Raw genomic sequence first — 19,846 nt, forward strand, 5'->3', positions numbered from 1 at the left:
TAACTGTACTAAACACTAAACACTAAAATGAAAAAAAAAAAAAATTACATGCTCCTTTTGTAGTTTTATTTTAGTTTTGTTGACCAAAATGTTATATACTATGGCTTAATAACAGTTTTCTCATGTTACCAAAATTAATATTGATAGACGTGAGTTTGTGTGTATGTTTCATAAATATTGTTAAAATTCTCAAATATGTAGCACTGATGGGTTTTTTTTTTTTTTTTTTTCAAAGCTGCACTCGCCTTTTTGTGCCCATGTGTGATTCCCAGGTTTTCCTCAACCCATCACGAGTCTTTATAAACAGATGAGTGAGTTAAAAATAAATGATAGAAATGAGCAATGAAGCTAAAGAGGTCGCTGCATGTATTGTACACAATCATAAAAAGTACAATAAATATATCCCAGATAGATATATTTTGTGGTCTAATTATTTGTGTTCTTGCAAAAGTGAAAAGTTTATTTGTGGTTTAAAATATTTAGATCAATATCAGCAAATAGCCACAATTAATCAGCCACAACAACACTGCAAATATTGGGTATCAAGTCGACTGCCAACAATTGATGTTATAGCTATACCTTCTTATTTTAAAGGTCCTATAGTACACAAAATTGACTCTTGTGAGCTTTAAGACATGTTATCATGTTTTATGTGGCGTTGTGTTCTGTTTCATTCAAACATGTTCATGTTAATCCTGCATTATTCATCTTTAAAGCTCAAAATGCTCTGTTAGATCTTAAGATATCATGTAATGGTAGTTTTCAAGTTAACAACAGCTTTTACTTTTAATTCAGTAGACAATGGTAATTCCAGGGCTGAAATTATGTAAATGATTCTAGTGAAGGTGTATGGAGTTTAAAAACACAGCAGAGCACCTCATGTATTACAACATGACATCACAAGGTGGAACAGAGTGTTTTCTCTTTGAGAGAAGCCTAAATATGCAGGGCTTGCATGTTAAACATGTGCGAATTTACCAAAACACAACTTCAGATATGTTTGTGATGAGAAAACATTAAAGCATAGATCAGAAAACAGTGTAATATAAATAATAATAATAATTTAAATAATTCCTCCACCCAAGATTAAATGATAACATAAATGTTCACACAGGTTTACACAGATCTCCAGGGAGACGAAGCAGAATGAGAGATGCATTTATGTGTGTTAATAGATAGACAAAGTAGTTAGAGAATTGTTGATGTGCTCCTTCACAGCTCTGACCCCTGGAATCTTTAGTTGTCTATGTAAAGATAATTGAACAAAGTGAATAATGACATGAAGGTTACGCATATAGCCACAGGGATATGTAGCCAGACTGACCCCATGTTCACGATGCATATGAAAAGCAGATTGTTGCCACATATTCAATGGATTTGACACAGTTGGATTGTGCAGTGCAATGTAGACATGTTTCTCTGTTATCTCTCTAAGCATTATGGGAGATGAGCACTTTTGTCATGTAAAAACCCTTGTGAATGTGCAAAAGAGGACTGTATAGTCAGAGAGAAAATCAGCCTACAGATGAGATGAGTGACTAAATGCATAATACGTTTTTGTCCATGTGTATTCAGTGACATTATATTCAAATTCTTTAAGCTTTTGTTGTTGTTTCAAAAAGGACATCTGATGTAAAAGTTTAAGGTGCACTATGAACTTTCCTGACAGCTTATTATTATTGCTTTGTCTTAAATATTCCACGTTGTGGCATTAAACATATGTAACTCCATGGAGACAAACAGACAATACTGCCTGGTAAGGCAGGATTTTCAAGATTTTTACAAATTATTATTACAAATAAATAACATAAATAAACATATACATATGTACATATACATAAATAAAATGGTGGAACCTGCTTAAAAGGGTATCATTGCAAATATGTGTAAGCAAGAACATGGTTAAATATCAGAAAATGTGTTACTATATGTGTCAGGGAATTTACCCTAAGACATCAAATTACATTAAATAAAGACACACCAAAACGAGACAGTTAAAGGTAATCACTTGCGCAAGGGAGAGAGAGCTGTCAGAGCCTGTCAATACCACTGGCTGAGCCTACTCTACTCTGCCAGCTCTTCTCCCAACAGCAGGTTTTATTGCAGTCATTTCACAGATAACAATACAGTACATTATGTTATATCACACAACGTTTACAATGATCACATGCTAACAATCTTTAGGCTAAACCACCCTCCCATTTCACACTTGATTACAGGCTCCAGGTGATAAACAATTTGGTCAGTTTTCTCCCAAAAACTTATGCTAACCACATGAGGGGAAAAACCCTTAGCTGTCTTCTCATGGGTGACTCAGTAGATTAGCTTAAAGAGTCAGAAGTTCTTGAACTAGGACATATGACATACATATGGAAAAACCCAAAAAGCAATTGTTGATAACTTTAATCACACACACAAAAGATAAAGGAATTTAAATGAACACACAAATGCTTATGCATAATATTTAAAATAACACATAAATTCTTTCACATTTCCCTCCTGTTTATCAATAATGCTTTACCTCAGAGTACTGTAACTTCTAAGCAGATTTTCTATAGTCTTGTCATTTCGCATATTTCTAAACAGAATTTTCTTCGGGATTGTTGTCCAAATTTAAACTAGCTAACATTGCTTCACATTCTTCGGCTACATAAACTTCAGTTCTGTCCAACACCCTTATCAGGAGCAAGCGGATACATAAAATACAACATAACACAAAAAACACTTATACCACTAAGCATTGATGTAAAAATGGACATTTTTCCATGCCCCCTAAAATCTAAATTCACTGTAAGGTGAGAGTGTGTTTTAATGCAGTATCTTTTTTTTTTCCCATGATATGCTATCAAAACTTTCGTTACAAGTTAAACCCCCTCCCGGTGTTGCCGTATGCTATATTTGCCCCTTTTTTATTGAAATGAGTGTGTCGTTGCAATAAATGAGCGTGTCTGTGTGTTTGCCTAGACCTGAATCTAAACAAAAATTTCTTAATTTTAAATTTTCAAAACCCCTCAGGAGAGCATCATTCTTCACTGTAACCATACTTCTTTGTTGTCCCCTTTCTGATGCTGTGGCTCCGCAGGCTGGGATTCAAGGCTGCGTCAGATAATCAGGCTGATGTTGTATACAGTCACTCACATGACCAGGTGACTGACCATGTTGCAGTGCCCAAGAAGCAGGGGTTACCAGCCCGTACTTCTCGTAAGAACACTGTCGCTGCTTAGTAGTGCGAGGTCCTGCGTCTCTCTTACGCGTCGAGGTTTCTGGACTCACAGTGACTCAGGTGGATCCACCCGCTCCTCCCTTCAACCTTAACAGCGGTGGGAGTGGTCGGCAACACACGGTGTGGTACTTTCCTTTCGATCACTGGACCAGCATTTCCGTTTTATCACCTTGATGAACAACAAGGCTCCAACACCGACAGGTGGATGCTGCTGTGAAGAGAGTGGAAGATCCGGCAGGTTATTGTTCTCCGAGCAGTCTCTAGCCAGTGATGTTTCCTCCATGTACTGGGCTAGATCAGGTACAAAGTCAGGTGTATCTCTTTTACTTAGTTTGTTCTTACTGTCCCATTTGTGCGTTTCCATGAGTCCAGCCGATTGGGGTCTATACGTGCAATGTCTCTTTAGATCTATTTTTTGATGCTCTCCCAGTCTATGACCTTATTCACAAAATGCGTCCCATTATCACTCTTAATGATTTCTGATATACCCAAGGTGGGAATAATGTGGTTACATCGGGTTTTTTGCCACTGTGATTGTATCAGGCTTGGCTGTATATTTCAATCCATTTTGAAAAACATCTATTACTCCTAAACAGTAGGGTCTGAAAGGGGGTAGGTTGGTTGAGGAAACTGGCCTCTCTTAGGTCTAACTTGCAGATTAAACACTGTCTGCAAAAATTTTTTGAGTAGGTATTAAATCCTATTGTATTAAAGTATTGATTTACTAGTGCCACCATCCCTCCTGTTGAGACATGATATACCTCATGGCTCATGCTCCTTTAAACATGGATTGGTAAGAAAAATTTTCCATTTGATCCCACATATATCTTTGATCTCTGATTTCTGCACCATTTCTCAACCAAGTCGCCCTTTCAGATGTATTCGCTTGCTCTTGTATTATTTGCAAAATACCTTTAGTATCAGTTACTGTTTCTTGTGTGTATATTCCACACGCTTTTTCTTTCGCTTTCATATCTGTAAATCTATTACCATTTGATATCAAATCTGTTCCTTTTGTATGAACATTTTAATTATTGCTAGTTTCCTTGGTAGCTGAATAGCATTTAATAGATTTTGAAGAAGTTGTTTGTGAACACTTCTTTGCCTGTGGTGGTTTTGAACCCCCCTCAGCTGCCACTGGCGACAAAAGACATATACTGCACTGAAGCATATTGTCTGTTTGTGTAAATTGTGGCAGGTCTGTCTCTGTACAGTTTACACACTTCAGTCAAGGCTATTAGTTCTGCTGCCTGTGCTGACAAATTTGAAGGTAATTTTTCTTCGTCTATGTAAATTTGGGAGTAAGGTGGCTGGGTTCAGTGCAGTACATCTCTCTATAGTTAGATGTGGTTGTGACAATAATATTGTCATACACGTTAGGTGTCTAGCTGGCGATACAAATGCCATTTTGGTCTGCAGGAGGAGTGCTGCCACTGCATGTGAAACTTTTAGCTGGTGAAACAGCACTACCTCTGCAGAGGCTGTTATTGCAGAAGCTACTGCTAATACTTCCTGCACACGATGGGTTATTACTAAATTCAAAGCAATAATATTCCTTAGATTCAAAGTAATTAAATAAAATAACTGTTGCTTTAAGACTACTCAAGCTTCTCTTTTACCCATTAATTACATTGTTTGAAATTCTTCAACAATATCATTTATTTAAACCATAAATAATATATAAAAGCTACAAGTACTTTTACTCAGTACTAAATGAATAATACCAGGTTAGAATTAAGGCCAATACAAACTAGGTTAAAGTTACTCTATCACTTGAATAAAACAAGCCAAGATGCTTGATTAAATTTTAAACAGAACATTTTCAAACGAGTCAAAAATACGGTGCCTTTTACATTTTAGCAATAGTTTAGTGTTTTATCTAAAATCAGAAGGGACCGAAATAACGGCGATTAAACGTGACCCGTATCTAACACAGACTTTTTATTTTAGTGGACTTTTATTTTGGCGACTTTATTTTGGCGGTCTACTTCCTGTTCTGCTGCCGCACTTTTTCCTTCCTTTAGGTACACGCGCTTTTCTTCCCCTCGCTCTCAGCTGCGGCTGATGTGTTTTGTCTGTAAAAACTCTCAACAAAGCTCTGGAATTTTTAAATAACGGCGTATTTCAACTGTCCTGTTAAGGTGAGTCTTTTGCCATTATGTGAATAACTCTTATATTAAATTTCAACGGTGTAAAGTGTCGCTAGCATGTTTTATTCGACAAAATCTTCAATTACTCCTTTAACTACCTTTTAACTTCTTTATAGTATGTTTGTTACACAACATTTTAATTTATAAACTCGGTCTAACTATGATCTCTGCCTGGATATTTTTGACCAGTATTTGGAATTGACATTTTGATGAATACAACCTAAATGCATTTATCTTTAATGCTATAGCAAATGATTTATTTACACATAATTTACTTAATTCAACTGAACTTTGGATCAGTACTAGGATGAATAATTAATTATCAGCAATTAATTATATACATTATACCTGGTTTATGTTTTAGTGCCACAACTTTGTATCGTTCCTACGTATGTTACACATACTCTTGTTTTAATTCGTTCATAGTGGTCATATTAAAATAACTAAGGTAATTATTTTGAACGATATACTTATTTGTGTTTCTGGCTTCCTAGGTCAGATTTCCCACGGACTGATTCTGTGATTTGAAAAACAACCTCAACTCAACAAACTTCCAGATAATGAGCTAAGAGTCTGTGCGGTGGGACAGACTATTTGTTTTGTATTATTGGACCTGGGATTTGTACAAACTGTCTTCAAACTGTAGTTTATAATAAAACAACTGAAAATTACCTACTTTTGTTCATAGACTCTAATTCATTTATTTATTTGTTACTTTACTTTTGTGCTTTATAATCTCATAATTTATCTTTGTCTCTCATTTTACTTTTAATACATTTATAATAATCAACATTTTTGACTGCTGGTTGTTATTATAACCTGTGCTCCTTTAATTAACTTTTTATGTTTCCTATTTTAACACCCTTAGCCTGGCCTCGAAACTGACGTTCCATAAAGCATAGTCAAAACTTCTCTTACAGATATTTTTAACATGCAATATTCATTTTTCAGCTGAAGCAATCGGGTAAATTTGTCCCTCTACCTTAGGCCTATGTTGGGTAGAGGTCCACTGCTGACCCCTTGGTGTGTTGACAAAAACTTTTGGCAGGAGTAAACAGTGTATGTGGGGTAGCAGCATGTTAGGATTCTTCTGTGCCTTACACCACTGATGCCCCGTCTCCTAGCAGCGACGTATCTCTAACCTTGACGTTTGGCACAGATTCCCCGTCTGCAGACACTCTTTTGCCAACTTTATTGTTTTTATTTTGTGATGACAGTACATTATCCGTTTGTACGTACATCAGTCTGTAACAGTGGTAAAAATCTGTTTGTTAGCTTTGTTTTTGGGTAATATAACGATATTAGCATTGTCTTTTATCACTCGCTGCGCTGCCTTAGTATTTTGTTCTGTACCAAATTTTGAAAAAGACACAGTATCACTCAAGTTTAGTGTAATCTTGTAATGCCAATACAGTTGACTTCATTAGTTCACTTTTATTTTTGAATGCCAAATTTGCCTCATCTGTTCAAGTTACTTTGTGATTCATTTCCCTAGGTTCAGGAAAAATCAAGTCTTGAAGTGGCTTTGCTAGGAGGGCATAATCCAGTAATCAAGCCCTGTAGCCGTTACACAATCCTAGAAAAGCCATCATTTATTAGTGATAGGTTTTGGATTCCCCCCTTTTTTTTTTTTTGTTGTTATCTTCCTATCAGAGCTAGCAATTCTCCCTTGAACGGTTAAGTTATGTCCTAAGTATTTTACTTCGGATCTGCTCTTAGATCTTTCACTAGCCTCCAGCCTATGGAGGGGTTAGTTTTGTTTTTTTTGGTTTTTTTTTTACTAGAACTATTGCCTCTGTTTCTGTTCTCTTACTCTCTTCCAATCCTTAGTCTGGGACTAATCGAGGCGCAGTAGAGGGAGGGTGCTGGGCTGCTGCGCCTTTCTCCCTGTTTCTATTTTTCTGCTTGTTGTGTATCAATAGCTGATTTATCAGTTCATCAAGTTGCGCTGCTGCCGCATCCATCGCCCGTCTCCCTCGGCTCCCTACCTGGGTCTCCTCATCTTCCCCCGGTTTAACAACTGGGCAAGCATTTACCCACTGCCTCTTGGCTACCTCTAACCACACCCTACCTTGGCGGGTCTGTTCACCGGGTTTTTTATTCGGGCGACCCTTCTGCTTGTCGCGAATCATCAGCTGGGTTATTAACTCTTCGAGTAAATATTTATCAAGTGTGGGTTTAAACCCATATCTCTTCTGCCATCTATCTAGATATTTCATGCTACCTGGAAACTCTTTTTCCATGTGTTTAACCAACTCCTTCTGTTTTTTGAGTACTACTTTTTCGTCCATGTTAGTTTTGACTATGTGCCGTCGTGAATACAAATGAAGGATGTACAACAGTTTTTTGTATAACGACTGCTCAAGCAAGCTTCTACTCTTTTTACGGAGCGGCTTGAACCTGGGTGTATATCTCACCGTCGTTATACAATTTCAGTCCCCCACTTGTAGACACTAAGGCGGGTTTAGTAACAGAAAAAAAAAAGTCCAAAACAAGGTCTGTCAGTCCTCCCTAGGTTTTCCTATCTGCTTGGTCGACCCGTACTTCATCCAGTCAGAAAATCACCTTATTCCAACCACGTACTTTTGACCGGGCTTAAAAACATTTCACTACAGTCATCCAGTTAAGAAAGCACCTTATCTTAACAATAGTCATCGACTGCCACAGTCTCCTGCGGATACTGTACTACTCTGTTTCAGTTAGAGCTACTTTACTAACTGGGGTCTCCGCGACCTCTTGCCTAGTCTCAACAGAATGAAGATTTGTCTACTCACTCGTGTCGTTCTGGTGTTCTTCGTTCGAATTCCGTCGACAGCTCCAGCGAGGGACGATGGCGTGTACTGGCCACGGGAAAAGTGGACTTAGCGAGGCAGTTATCTACTCACCACCTCGGCTGTGCACAGTCTTGCAGTCCGCGTTATCGCCCCTCCACCGGGCTGCACCAGGAAACCGGCTTACGAAGGACCAAGTAAATGTCAGGGAATTTACCCTAAGACATCAAATTACATTAAATAAAGACACACCAAAACGAGACAGTTAAAGGTAATCACTTGCGCAAGGGAGAGAGAGCTGTCAGAGCCTGTCAATACCACTGGCTGAGCCTACTCTACTCTGCCAGCTCTTCTCCCAACAGCAGGTTTTATTGCAGTCATTTCACAGATAACAAGTACATTATGTTATATCACACAACGTTTACAATGATCACATGCTAACAATCTTTAGGCTAAACCACCCTCCCATTTCACACTTGATTACAGGCTCCAGGTGATAAACAATTTGGTCAGTTTTCTCCCAAAAACTTATGCTAACCACATGAGGGGAAAAACCCTTAGCTGTCTTCTCATGGGTGACTCAGTAGATTAGCTTAAAGAGTCAGAAGTTCTTGAACTAGGACATATGACATACATATGGAAAAACCCAAAAAGCAATTGTTGATAACTTTAATCACACACACAAAAGATAAAGGAATTTAAATGAACACACAAATGCTTATGCATAATATTTAAAATAACACATAAATTCTTTCACAATATGGTATAACATTTTTCTACTTCCATAAGTAAGAGGTGAGCCTGACCAAAGGCCAGGTGAGCAGAGGGGGAATTCATGCTTGCCATCTGCTATTCAAAAGAAATCAAATAAATGCGCAAACTGCAGCTTCAGTGTGCTATAGCAACCATAAAAATGAGAAATTACAGTTATTGTAATTCTGAAAATATTCAGTACAGAAAAGCAGTGGTGGATGTCAGGTTCAAAGCTTTAGAGGATGATGATAAAGAAAGACTGACACTGTTGATGAGGTGTGACATGTTGTATATTACATTCATATATTATACATATGTTATATAGACTTTGAGGATTGAGAGGGGGTGCAGTGATGAATGGTTAGGTGCATCAGAACCAGTTAGAATAAATTATCTGATGGAAACACAAATTGCCTTTAGCCTTAATTGTAGCTTCAGCAATTTCACAACACCTTTTTTCTGTAAGCACGATCATAAGTGACTGTAAATATGTCCAGCTGGTATTTCATCATGACTTGCATAATGCATGTTTTTAATATTGCTGTCTTCACTGATCATTTAAAAATCCTGAATGTGCCAGAAACAAGTCCATAATGTAAATACTGGACCAATGCCAACAAGTGCATGTAAATAACAGATTGTACACTGAAGTATGTGCATGTGCATTAAAACAGGATACCAGATTTATATCTTGTAAAATAATGCATTTTGTTTTCCCTCATACTAAAGGCAATGTCAAAATTGTATTGATGCACACTTCATCTAATTATAAGGCACTTTCTAAAATGCAAACCTTGAAGAAAGACTTTAGTGTGTTGTTTGTTTCTTTGGTTATACTAGTTAGGTTCTTGCTTTTGCCATCTGAAAACTTATACATCTTGTGCCCCCAAGAAAAATTATAAATCATGTGCCCCCAAGAAATCATGTATATGAATACTAGAGATGTGAACATTAAGGTACACTTTATTTTCCCAGAGGAGAAATTGTCCCCTGCATTTGACCCACCCTTCCATGCCACAGGAGAAACCATTCGGGAGCAAAGGGCACTGCCAGGGAACTGTGACATGGTCAGAACTACTTTAACTGGAAGATTTTACCTACTGTGTATGTTTTGTGTTGATGGGGACCCCAGACACAAGAGAAAATGCAAACTTCACAGAGAAAAAGCCCTGCTGTTTTCCATTACCTTTGTACTAACTGCCTCCTCATTGCTTAAACATTAGGTTTTGTGTTCTACAAATGAAGCCTTATTTCTTTCTTTGTCATGACTATTTTAAGAGCTTAAGTGAAAAAGCATCATTTGTATTTTAAAACAACAATGGATTTAAAATTGTCATTTCACATTGCAGTAAAATATTGAGTTTTTAGTGCAATTGCAAAGTGTGTTAGTTACGAGTATTACCACGAGTACTGTGCTGAGTTGCTGCCATAATGAAAAGAAATAGGATGTTGTTACATGTAAGATGCATGCAGGGTCCATTCCCTGGAAACAGAAGGAGATACTGGTTTAAAACGCACTGGGACATCCTCATTCCTCTGCTCTTTGGTAGTGTGGAATGTGTAATGCAAAACCTGCCTGAGGACTCGATAAGGCTATCAGCTCAACGTAACACACCAATGATGCTCTGTCCTGTGCTCGCTGTTGTGGTTAAATAGAAACAGACAGGGTGCACACACGCACAAATACAAGCGCGCACACAAACACACGCACACAAACACATGCAAACACACACACACACACACACTAGCACATTAAAGCTATCAAATACCCTGATGGAGGCAGCAGAAATGTCGACACTGAACAAATGCAATACATCGTTTAGAGATAAAGTTACATATGTTCGGAAGAAGAAACATTTTTGCTCTTTAATGATACCCTCATGCTGTAGCTTCCCATATCTTAAATTTCTATTTTTAACAGTGTTTCTCAAACTGTGGTACCTCTGTAGTTATAATATTTGTTTAATTTAGAGTAAATTAAATTCACATTTTTGTTTGTTGATCAAAAATACTATAGCAATTGAGTAGTCATCTTCTAGTGTACATTACAATAATACCTTTCATACCTTATACCTTTATATCTTTATATACCCATCCAAAAATCACAGACACTTTGTCATGCTTGTGGAGCCAAGCATTCAACTTCAGTGACTGAGCTGATAGTGAGGGTTATTACTGATGACGAAAGACTGAGCGAAAACAGTCACACCCCCCACCCTGCTTCTCTCCCCCTCTCCTTCCATCTCCCTGCTCCCCAGATCTCCCTCCCTCCCCCCTCATCTCTCTCTCTTTTTGTCTTTTTGTCTCTCTGTCTTCTTCTCCCTCTCACTCACTTGCAACCCCCAGTCATCATAGTGATTGGTGCATTGATGTCTGTTCATGTTGGGCCTGAACTGCAGCTGGGCGCCCACCACCAGCAAAGAGAAAGAGACTGGAACAGAATGGAATTTGAAACGTTTTAGCTAAAAATGTTTCCACAGTCAAGGTGTTTTTTGCAGAAACGTTTCAGATTTCGTTTCGTTCTCCGACAACGATAAAGAAGATGGAGTTCAGCATAAGATGATGTCTGAGCTGTTGGAAAGACAACCAAGTGACGTCAGTGCCAGATGTTTTGTATTCAGTTCAACAAACAACTGTAACTGCGTCTGTGTCTGAACTTGTCAGCAGGAATGTCAAGATTATTCGGAAATAATTTTTAAACACAGTATTAATAACTGTGATTAGTTTAACAGGCTTGACTCCAAAAGGTAAACCTAAATGTGAAGTGCTGTTTTATGTCTGTATATGTCACATTAACTTTACTTTATCATTCAGAGAATTTGATTTCATAAAGTTACACATACTGGAAGAATGGTAACGTATTAAGACACTGGAAATGAAAGAAAATGAAGGATTTCACTGATGTTTGGTTATGGTGTCAATAGGCCTATCACAATAATCACTATATCGCCTGATTGTTCAATAAATGATAGCTAGAACAATATATTTTGGGTCTCATAATTTATTGTGTGGAGGGATGGGTATTTTTGTTGCAATAGCTTTGAATTTTCTGCTATTTTTTATGTAATATGGTAAGATTTGAACTGTAGAGGGATGAAAAAATAACTTCCAGGACTAAGTATTGGTTAATTCTGCTATTTATTTGTTATAGTTTATGCTTTTTATTATGCATATATACTGATTATAGAAAATGGTTTACTGGGATTATCCTGCTTTATTGTTAGTGTGTCAGTAACATAGAGTAATTTCAGTATAATCATTATCTATCAAGACTATTTCAGCTCCCACCCAGAAGCCATTTTTTCAACTACAATTAATTATTATGATGTCAGTAATCATGAACAATTGTTATATTGTGATGATTCTTTCTACATTATAGGGCATATCCATAAACTGGCATGAAGTATAAAGCATTAAAGTTTACGGTATTCTTCAATTATTCAATAACAAAACGTTCTGCTGGACTATATTTAGATAAACTTTACAACCTTCTCTCCACCTTAAAGCTCAAAAGAGTAAATTTTGTGTAATATGATATATGATAATATATGATTTTCTTTGTTTTGTAGAGCACACAGTGTGATAGGGGTAAGACTGCCTCATGCGCTGGGCCTCCTCTGTGTTCGGGCCCCCTCCTACCCCCCTCCTGCCAACGTAAGTGGGATGTCCCAGGTGTGTCTGCTGCTGGCCTTGCTCCCACTCTGCAGCTTCACCAAGGTTTGACTCAACAGCAAACTACAAAATCACCTCCAGAATCCCAATGTCTTTGAACCTTCATTGTGTCTGATGTACTGTTGGCTGTTGTACCGTAGGTCTCCTCCACAAACTCCCTCAGGCTCGTGCAGGAGCAGTGGAGCAGCTACAAGGACCAATGTCTCGACTTCATCAACACAACGCCCCCAGCTACGGGTCAGAAACTACCCTTTACCTGTCTGTTCTGTTTTCAAAATGTGAAAGGTGGAGGCAGTAGAATTTTAATGAGATGCTGTGGTCCTAACCTTCGCAAATAACTCTCTTTATCCCAATTGTTCATGTGCATGAATCTGCAAGTTTGGACATCTGTACAGCTTTGTCACATTTAGGCACAATCCACCTACTGTCACTACAAAGTATCATTAGGCGCCCTATACTCTAAAAACAAAACTGACTTCAATACAAATTATATTCTCTAACCATTAACAAATTATGAGATATAATTATTGAATCTATTGAATATACTAGATAATGATTAAACCACAGGCTCTCTAACCTGTAGCTCAGGAGTGACTAGTAACTCTCACTAATACATTGAGAATAGCATCTAGCTATACCCCATCTAAGACTAGCTGTCACTGTTATATTTCTTCAATTTATTGCAAACTCTAACAGAAGTAGCCTTTTGCCAGTTTCATTTAGGGACAACAGTTTGGAGACCCCTGGTTTAAACATTTTACCTTGATAATAAGGTATGTAAGGTAAGGATGTGACTGGTTTACAGTGGCTAATACTCAGGAGAACACAGCAGCAGAATATGAGTCCCCTGCTCTCTCCTCTGACATTTCTGTAACACTCATAATTAGTCATGTGATTGAACAGTGTTTTGATCGAGTCTCTTGTATTTCAGGGCTTGTTTGTAACCGCACGTTCGACCAGTACGCCTGCTGGCCCGATGGGACCCCCGGATCCACAGTCAATGTGTCCTGCCCCTGGTTTCTGCCCTGGTACCGTAAGGGTCAGTGTCTCATTGATTCAGACTCACTGTCTATTTTAGAGGACAGGTGTTACAGTAGACACAGCAGTGATGTGCAAGGCGAGGACACCCCCCATGTTGCTGATATTTACAGTAACTGTGTAGAATAGTGGAAAATGCTTTTAAAACACAATAACGTCTCAAACAAAAACAAAAAATCTGTGTGATAAACAAAAGCACAATTTAAAGTACAAATATAAAGAGTTTGATGCAGTCTCGATCAATCATCACCTTTAAGAAGTAAAAATAGGCAATCCGCTTTTGCATATCAGAAGTGATGACATCTCTGTTAAGGCTTTTGGTCACATGAAAATAACACATTGTCAAGGTTACTACTCTGTCTCCTGTCAGATCAGATTAAATAAATGATGGGCATTTTTAGTTATCTAGTCATTATTTTCAATGTACCTTAATTGTCATTTTTAGTGCAGTGCTTATGAAGGTGCATTATAGGACTTAATATTGAGAGATGTTACAGTTTACCGCGGGGCAGCTGTGGCTACAGTAGTAACTTACCACCACTGAGTATGGAGTGAATAAACAATGACCACAGTGTAGTGTTTTTGTGAGGCTGTGTTGATCTTGCAAAGCTCATTTCAAGTGTGAGGCATTATTAATGTTTTACAACTATTTTTAGATGTAAGTTGTATGAGAAGCAATGTCCTCGGGTGTCAGTGACTCACCTGATTGAGCACCCACTCACCATGAGTTTTTGATACATTTTAAATATTTTATTCTTTCAACAGGGTAGATGCTGTTTTTATTTTTTCTTTACCCATGGAAATGTTCTACACCCAAACTGCCTTTAATCACATACAATATATGCAGAAACTCTGTATAAAATATAGAACTTATAAAAGATAGAATAGATAAATACACATTACCCATGGCAAAGCTCTAAGCATCTATATATAATGCATAATTAGGCTTTTATTCTGACCAGAGCCAGTACTTTGTGAATGTTATTTTCTGTGTTTAAATGGAAAATAATGCCTCTGTATTTTCACAATTATTATGGCTGTCTTTTACTCCAACCTGATTATAGCTAAACCACTGTACCAATTACTGGAGAAGAGGCAAAGAAACACTTCTGTTGTGCTTCCCAAATAACATTAAAAGCATACAAAACATTAGACAATATCTCAGTGAAGATCTGCATTTAAACTTGAAGAGAACATAGCTCTAAGTCCTAAATAATTCACTGAAATAAACCAGTGACGTCAGTGCACCTAAAAGCTCATGTACCTCTGTATTTCACTGAGGACGTATCTGCTGCTAAATGAGACACTGTTTGCTATGGTAACACAGATCCTCGTCCTTCAGTGTGAAAGGAAATGACTTCTGTTTTAGATGTGCTCTACATTGAAAAAGGATTTTTACAGAAAAGGAGTGTGTTAGTGTAGGTTTAGATTACTCATCCTTATTATTTTGTGTGTATTATATTGTAGTGGTCTGTCCTCAGTGCGTACATCGTGTAGTGAGTTTCCTCCAGCAGCTCCAGATGTGGTAAATGAGTGTGAACTCAGCTTGTCCTCTCTATTAACTGCTGTCTTATGGTTTTGTTTTCTCCTGGTTTGAAGGCTGCCCTGTACTAGGAAGCTATGAATATGTTGTGTAGGTGTGATGTTGGAAATTAGCCGATGTTTTCAAATAATCTCCATTCAAACATTATTATTATTATTAAGGATACACAGTGCAAGCATATGGTCAATAGATTAAAAAAATAATAAACATAATGAATATAATTGTATATAATTTTAAAATATGTATTTATTTTATGATTAGCACAAATAATTGTAATTTTATTTTAATTTTTTTTCCTTCATTGTATTTGTATTGTATGTAATTGTATTGATATGTTTATTTTGGATGAAAGTGTAAGTAAAAGTATAATAAGAATTTTGTAGATGAAGAAAAAAAATTTAATATCACCAGAATATGATATTATTGTGATTATTTTATTATGATTATTTTATATTTTTTTGTATGTGTGAACAGTCCAGAAAGGCCTGGTGTACAGGAGCTGCAGTGAGGAGGGCCTTTGGTCCAAGAAGAACACATCCGAATGTGAGGACGACCCAGCTGAGGTGTGCTCAATCACTTTCATTATGATGTTATTACAAAATAGTTATTGCAGGTGTTTGAAGAATTTAATTTTTGTTCACTATTTTAATTAAAGAGCCCATATTAACACACAAATCCTGCATACTTACTCTGAATTCTTCTCTCAAACTACACTCTGTTCCACTTTGTCATTATTAACAAAGTGTGCCACTGCTTTTAAACTCCACACACCTTCACTAAAGTCATTTGAATAATTTCAGTACTGGAATTGCCAATCTCTACTGAACAGAAGGTACAAGGTAGCTGTTAAGTTGAAAACTACTGCCAGAGGTGGGACCAAATCTTGGATTTTTAAGTCTCAAGTAAGTCTCAAGTCTTTGACCTCAAGTCCAGGTCAACTCCCAAGTCAAATACAGGCAAGTCCAATCTCGAGTCACCGGCCCGTAAATCCAAGTTAAGTCCAAGTCATCTGCTTTGAGCTTCAAGTCGAGTACCAAGTCTTAGACCATGTTATGAAGTCAAGTCTCAAGTCCTAAAAATAGTGACTCAAGTCTGACTCAAGTCCAAGTCACAACTTCCAAGTCCCCACCTCTGACTACTGCTTCATGACATCACAAGGTGGTTTGGTTTGAGATGTAGACAGACTAATAATTAAGGGTTACTTAAACATGTGTGAATGAAACAAAGTGCAACATATATTTTGAAGGAGTTAACAACATTATAACATCGCTTAAAGGTCACAAGAGTCATTTTGTGTAATATAGGACCTTTAATGAGGAAACCTCCCATCTTTTTAGGAACATAAGATCATGTTGTGAGAAGAGAGATGAGTAACTGACTTTGTCCTCTGCAGCAGGAGTATGGGCGCGTCCTAAACCAATTATGGATCATGTACACAGTGGGCTACTCTCTCTCCCTGGGTGCGCTGCTGCTGGCACTGGCCATCCTCATCGTTTTCAGGTAAAGACTGCACATGGGACAGTCATGGAGGAACAGAGAACAAGGCTTGTCACCATAAGTACTTTTAACAATATATTTTAGGGGCTCAGTATTTATATATTTGTTTGTCCTAGTAAAATGGCAAATTGTTCGATACATGTATTTAATTTTTTTTCAGTTTAAATTTTTCAAGGACACAACAGCAGTATTCACCTGGTAGAGCTGCTGCCTTTGCGTCAGTGGTAGAACACTCTACACATACTAACTATCCAAGTGGTGTGTGTCATTTGATGTGGTTAGAAAAGTTTTTTTTTTTTGCTAGGATGATCAGACCAGTTGTTTTTGTAGTTTTTATATAAGTAGTATAAACAGGGGAGTGACTGGGGGAACAAAGGGGTCTGTTGTCCCCAGTGTCTTAGGGGCCCAGAATTGGAACCTGTACCGATTAATTAATATTTGAGGAGGGTCCATGTGAGTCTTCTTGCCCTGGGCCCCCAAATTTCTTTTGGCAGGCCTGGGTATAAAGGTTTGTTTTTGTTTTGTTTTTTTGGATGTTTTTGTTATTTTCTTTCTTACATACTTTTTTTTTTTTTTCCAATTTCACCTCCATTAGCTGTAAAAGCAAAGATGTCAATTAGCATTTGCAATAATAATAATATCTCTTGGCTTGGATTATTCTTAGCAGACACTGATTTGTATTTGACAGAGCTTATTACATATAACACTTTAAAATTTGTTACTGGGACTGAGCGAGAACTCAGAATGGGGTAATTTGAAGTTTTAAAGTGACGCTTCATCCTGTGTTTTCAGGAAACTCCACTGCATGAGAAACAACATCCACATGAACCTGTTTGCGTCGTTCATCCTGAGAGCCATGTCCATTTTGGTGAAAGATGCTCTGCTCACCCTCACACTCGACCCTCGCAAAAGTAGCAGCACTCGGTTGCGCTCCTGGGCCAACATACCGGTGAGAACAAGTTAATTTCAAGAGAACACATTTTAATATCCACTGTGACTTTTATTACAGATTTCTTGTTTAAAGGTCCCATATTGCACTAAATTGATTTTTGTGATCTTTAAGTCATGTTATAATGCTCTTAGGTCATCAAAATCATACCAAGTGTTCACATGTTTGAGTAATCCTTTATTCTTAGTCTGTCTACATCTCCAAAGCTCAAAATGCTCTGTTCCACCTTGTGATGTCATGTAGTGGTAGTTTTCAACTTAACATCTACCTTTTACCTTTTGTTCAGCAGAGAGGGGAAATTCTAGGACTGAAATGATCCAAATGAGTGATATCCAAAGTGTATGAAGTTTAAAAATACATTGGAGCACATCCTGTATGGCCACATGATATCACAAGGTGGGAGTTGTGTTTTTTGTTAACCCTGCATATTCAAACTCAGTTCTCTCACTCTATTCTACCTTGTTAAGTCATGTGGTAATAAAGAAAGTGCCCCGCTGTGTTTTTAAACTCCATACACTTCCTTTCACTAGAATAATTTGGGTGATTTTAGCCCTGAAATAACCAATCTCTACACAACTAAGAAAAGGTAAAAGGTGTCTGTTAATTTGAAAACTGCTGCTTCACGACATCACAAGGTGGAACAGAGGATTTTGTGTTTTGAAGATGTAGTCGGACTAATAATAAATGATTCCTCGAACATGTTTGAAGAAAACAATATTTTAATGTGGCTAAAAGCTCAGAGGATTTTGCATAATATAGGACCTTTAACTGAAAATCCTTAACCTTGTTCCATAGGAGCCCATATAGATTTATGTTCACGGGGCTACTCATATCAGTCAGATTATTAATGTCAGAACACATCACTTACTGTAAAATATGCCCCTGCATTGGTTACAGGCTTATTAAATCAAATGGGCACCTTTTGGACCATCTGTGGAATGTAATTAAATAAAAGGTTAGAGATTGGCATATGAATACTCTTGCCTTGTGTGTTGATGGTGTATCAGGCGGTGATGTGGTGCAGAGGAGCCATGGTGATGATGCAGTACAGTGTCATGGCCAATAATTACTGGCTCTTAGTGGAGGGCATCTACCTGCACAGTCTGCTCGTCATCACCGTGTTCAGTGAGAGGAAGTACTTCTACATCTATCTGGCCATTGGCTGGGGTGAGTCAATGTTTATTCATGTTAAAGCTGCACTATGTAACATTTCTGCTTGTCTCAATGGAGATATTATTGCTTTGACAGTAGCTGATGCTAATAGGCGAAGTTACAGGTCATATCTTTGGACTGCTGTTTTTCAAGGTATTTTTGAGAAATAAAAACACTAGTAATTGAATGAAGATAGGTATGTGTAATGTCACACTGTGGAATATTTCAGGCAAAGACATAATATCTCCCTGGAGACAAGCAGGTGCTGTAACCCTCTCAGAAAGGTTGCATAGCCTATCGTTAAGTATGTCTACATGTTTGGAATTTAATGTGTTCCCCAATGTTACAACTGTAAAATAAGTTATATGTCTGGGTTCAGAAAAAATTTACTTTTATTAAATGCACAATATCTACTGCTATAACAACCCCTGTATTAGTGAAAAGTAATGACTAACTTTCACCTCTGCAATAAATGACTATGAGTTAGCTTGAAGAATGTGTGCCTGTGCTGTACTATATCTAGGATATATGAAGAAGGTAGCTTTTGTTTATCACTGAAGAACATGGTATGAGCAAAAAGCATTGCTGCTGAAAAGAGATTAATTGTACACATTCAAAGTTCTCCTTCAGCTCCAATCCTCTTGTGTAAATGTATTTAGACAACTTCCCTTCCCTTGATAATATAAACATTTGCTAAACTCTAGCAGAAGCATACAGTAAAAACAACTGAGCATTTTGCTGTAATAACCAAAGGCCGAACAGTGTCAGTTTGAGCACCATTGACTTTGTCCACTCTCACTCTCAGGTGCACCTCTCATCTTTGTGTCTCCGTGGATTACCGTCAAATACCTTTATGAGAATGAGGAGTAAGTATAATCTTTCCTAATACATTATGGATTTTTTATAATAATTGTATGACCCTGCAGTATTAAGGCTCATAGACTGGCCTTTGCCTCTCTCTCACTGATTTCATCAATATGTGATTAGGCCACTGAGCACAGTAGCATAGTGAAATCTGCAGTTCTGCATTATCTACATGGGAAAGAAATAAACAATAACAATTATTTCGAGAAAAATCTAACTTTTCCCTCTCTAAAA

At 37.5% G+C, this 19,846-nt stretch overlaps 1 protein-coding gene across 1 annotated transcript in view; it reads left to right on the plus strand.

Annotated features, from left to right (window-relative positions):
* The window catches only part of gcgrb (glucagon receptor b), a 46,042-nt gene that overhangs the window by 23,544 nt on the left and 2,652 nt on the right, over positions 1-19,846 (plus strand). Inside the window, exons 2-9 of the mRNA XM_020931431.2 lie at positions 12,467-12,614; positions 12,710-12,806; positions 13,501-13,608; positions 15,625-15,713; positions 16,544-16,650; positions 17,440-17,596; positions 18,604-18,763; positions 19,554-19,614. Coding sequence (XP_020787090.2) covers positions 12,561-12,614; positions 12,710-12,806; positions 13,501-13,608; positions 15,625-15,713; positions 16,544-16,650; positions 17,440-17,596; positions 18,604-18,763; positions 19,554-19,614 — 833 coding nt within the window. The 5' untranslated portion in view covers positions 12,467-12,560. The remainder of the gene's footprint in view (positions 1-12,466; positions 12,615-12,709; positions 12,807-13,500; positions 13,609-15,624; positions 15,714-16,543; positions 16,651-17,439; positions 17,597-18,603; positions 18,764-19,553; positions 19,615-19,846) is intronic.

This window comes from Boleophthalmus pectinirostris, unplaced genomic scaffold (genome assembly GCF_026225935.1).
Source record: "Boleophthalmus pectinirostris isolate CB_2022bp ecotype Guang Dong unplaced genomic scaffold, ASM2622593v1 HiC_scaffold_22, whole genome shotgun sequence".
In the NCBI taxonomy this organism is placed as follows: Eukaryota; Metazoa; Chordata; class Actinopteri; order Gobiiformes; family Gobiidae; genus Boleophthalmus; species Boleophthalmus pectinirostris.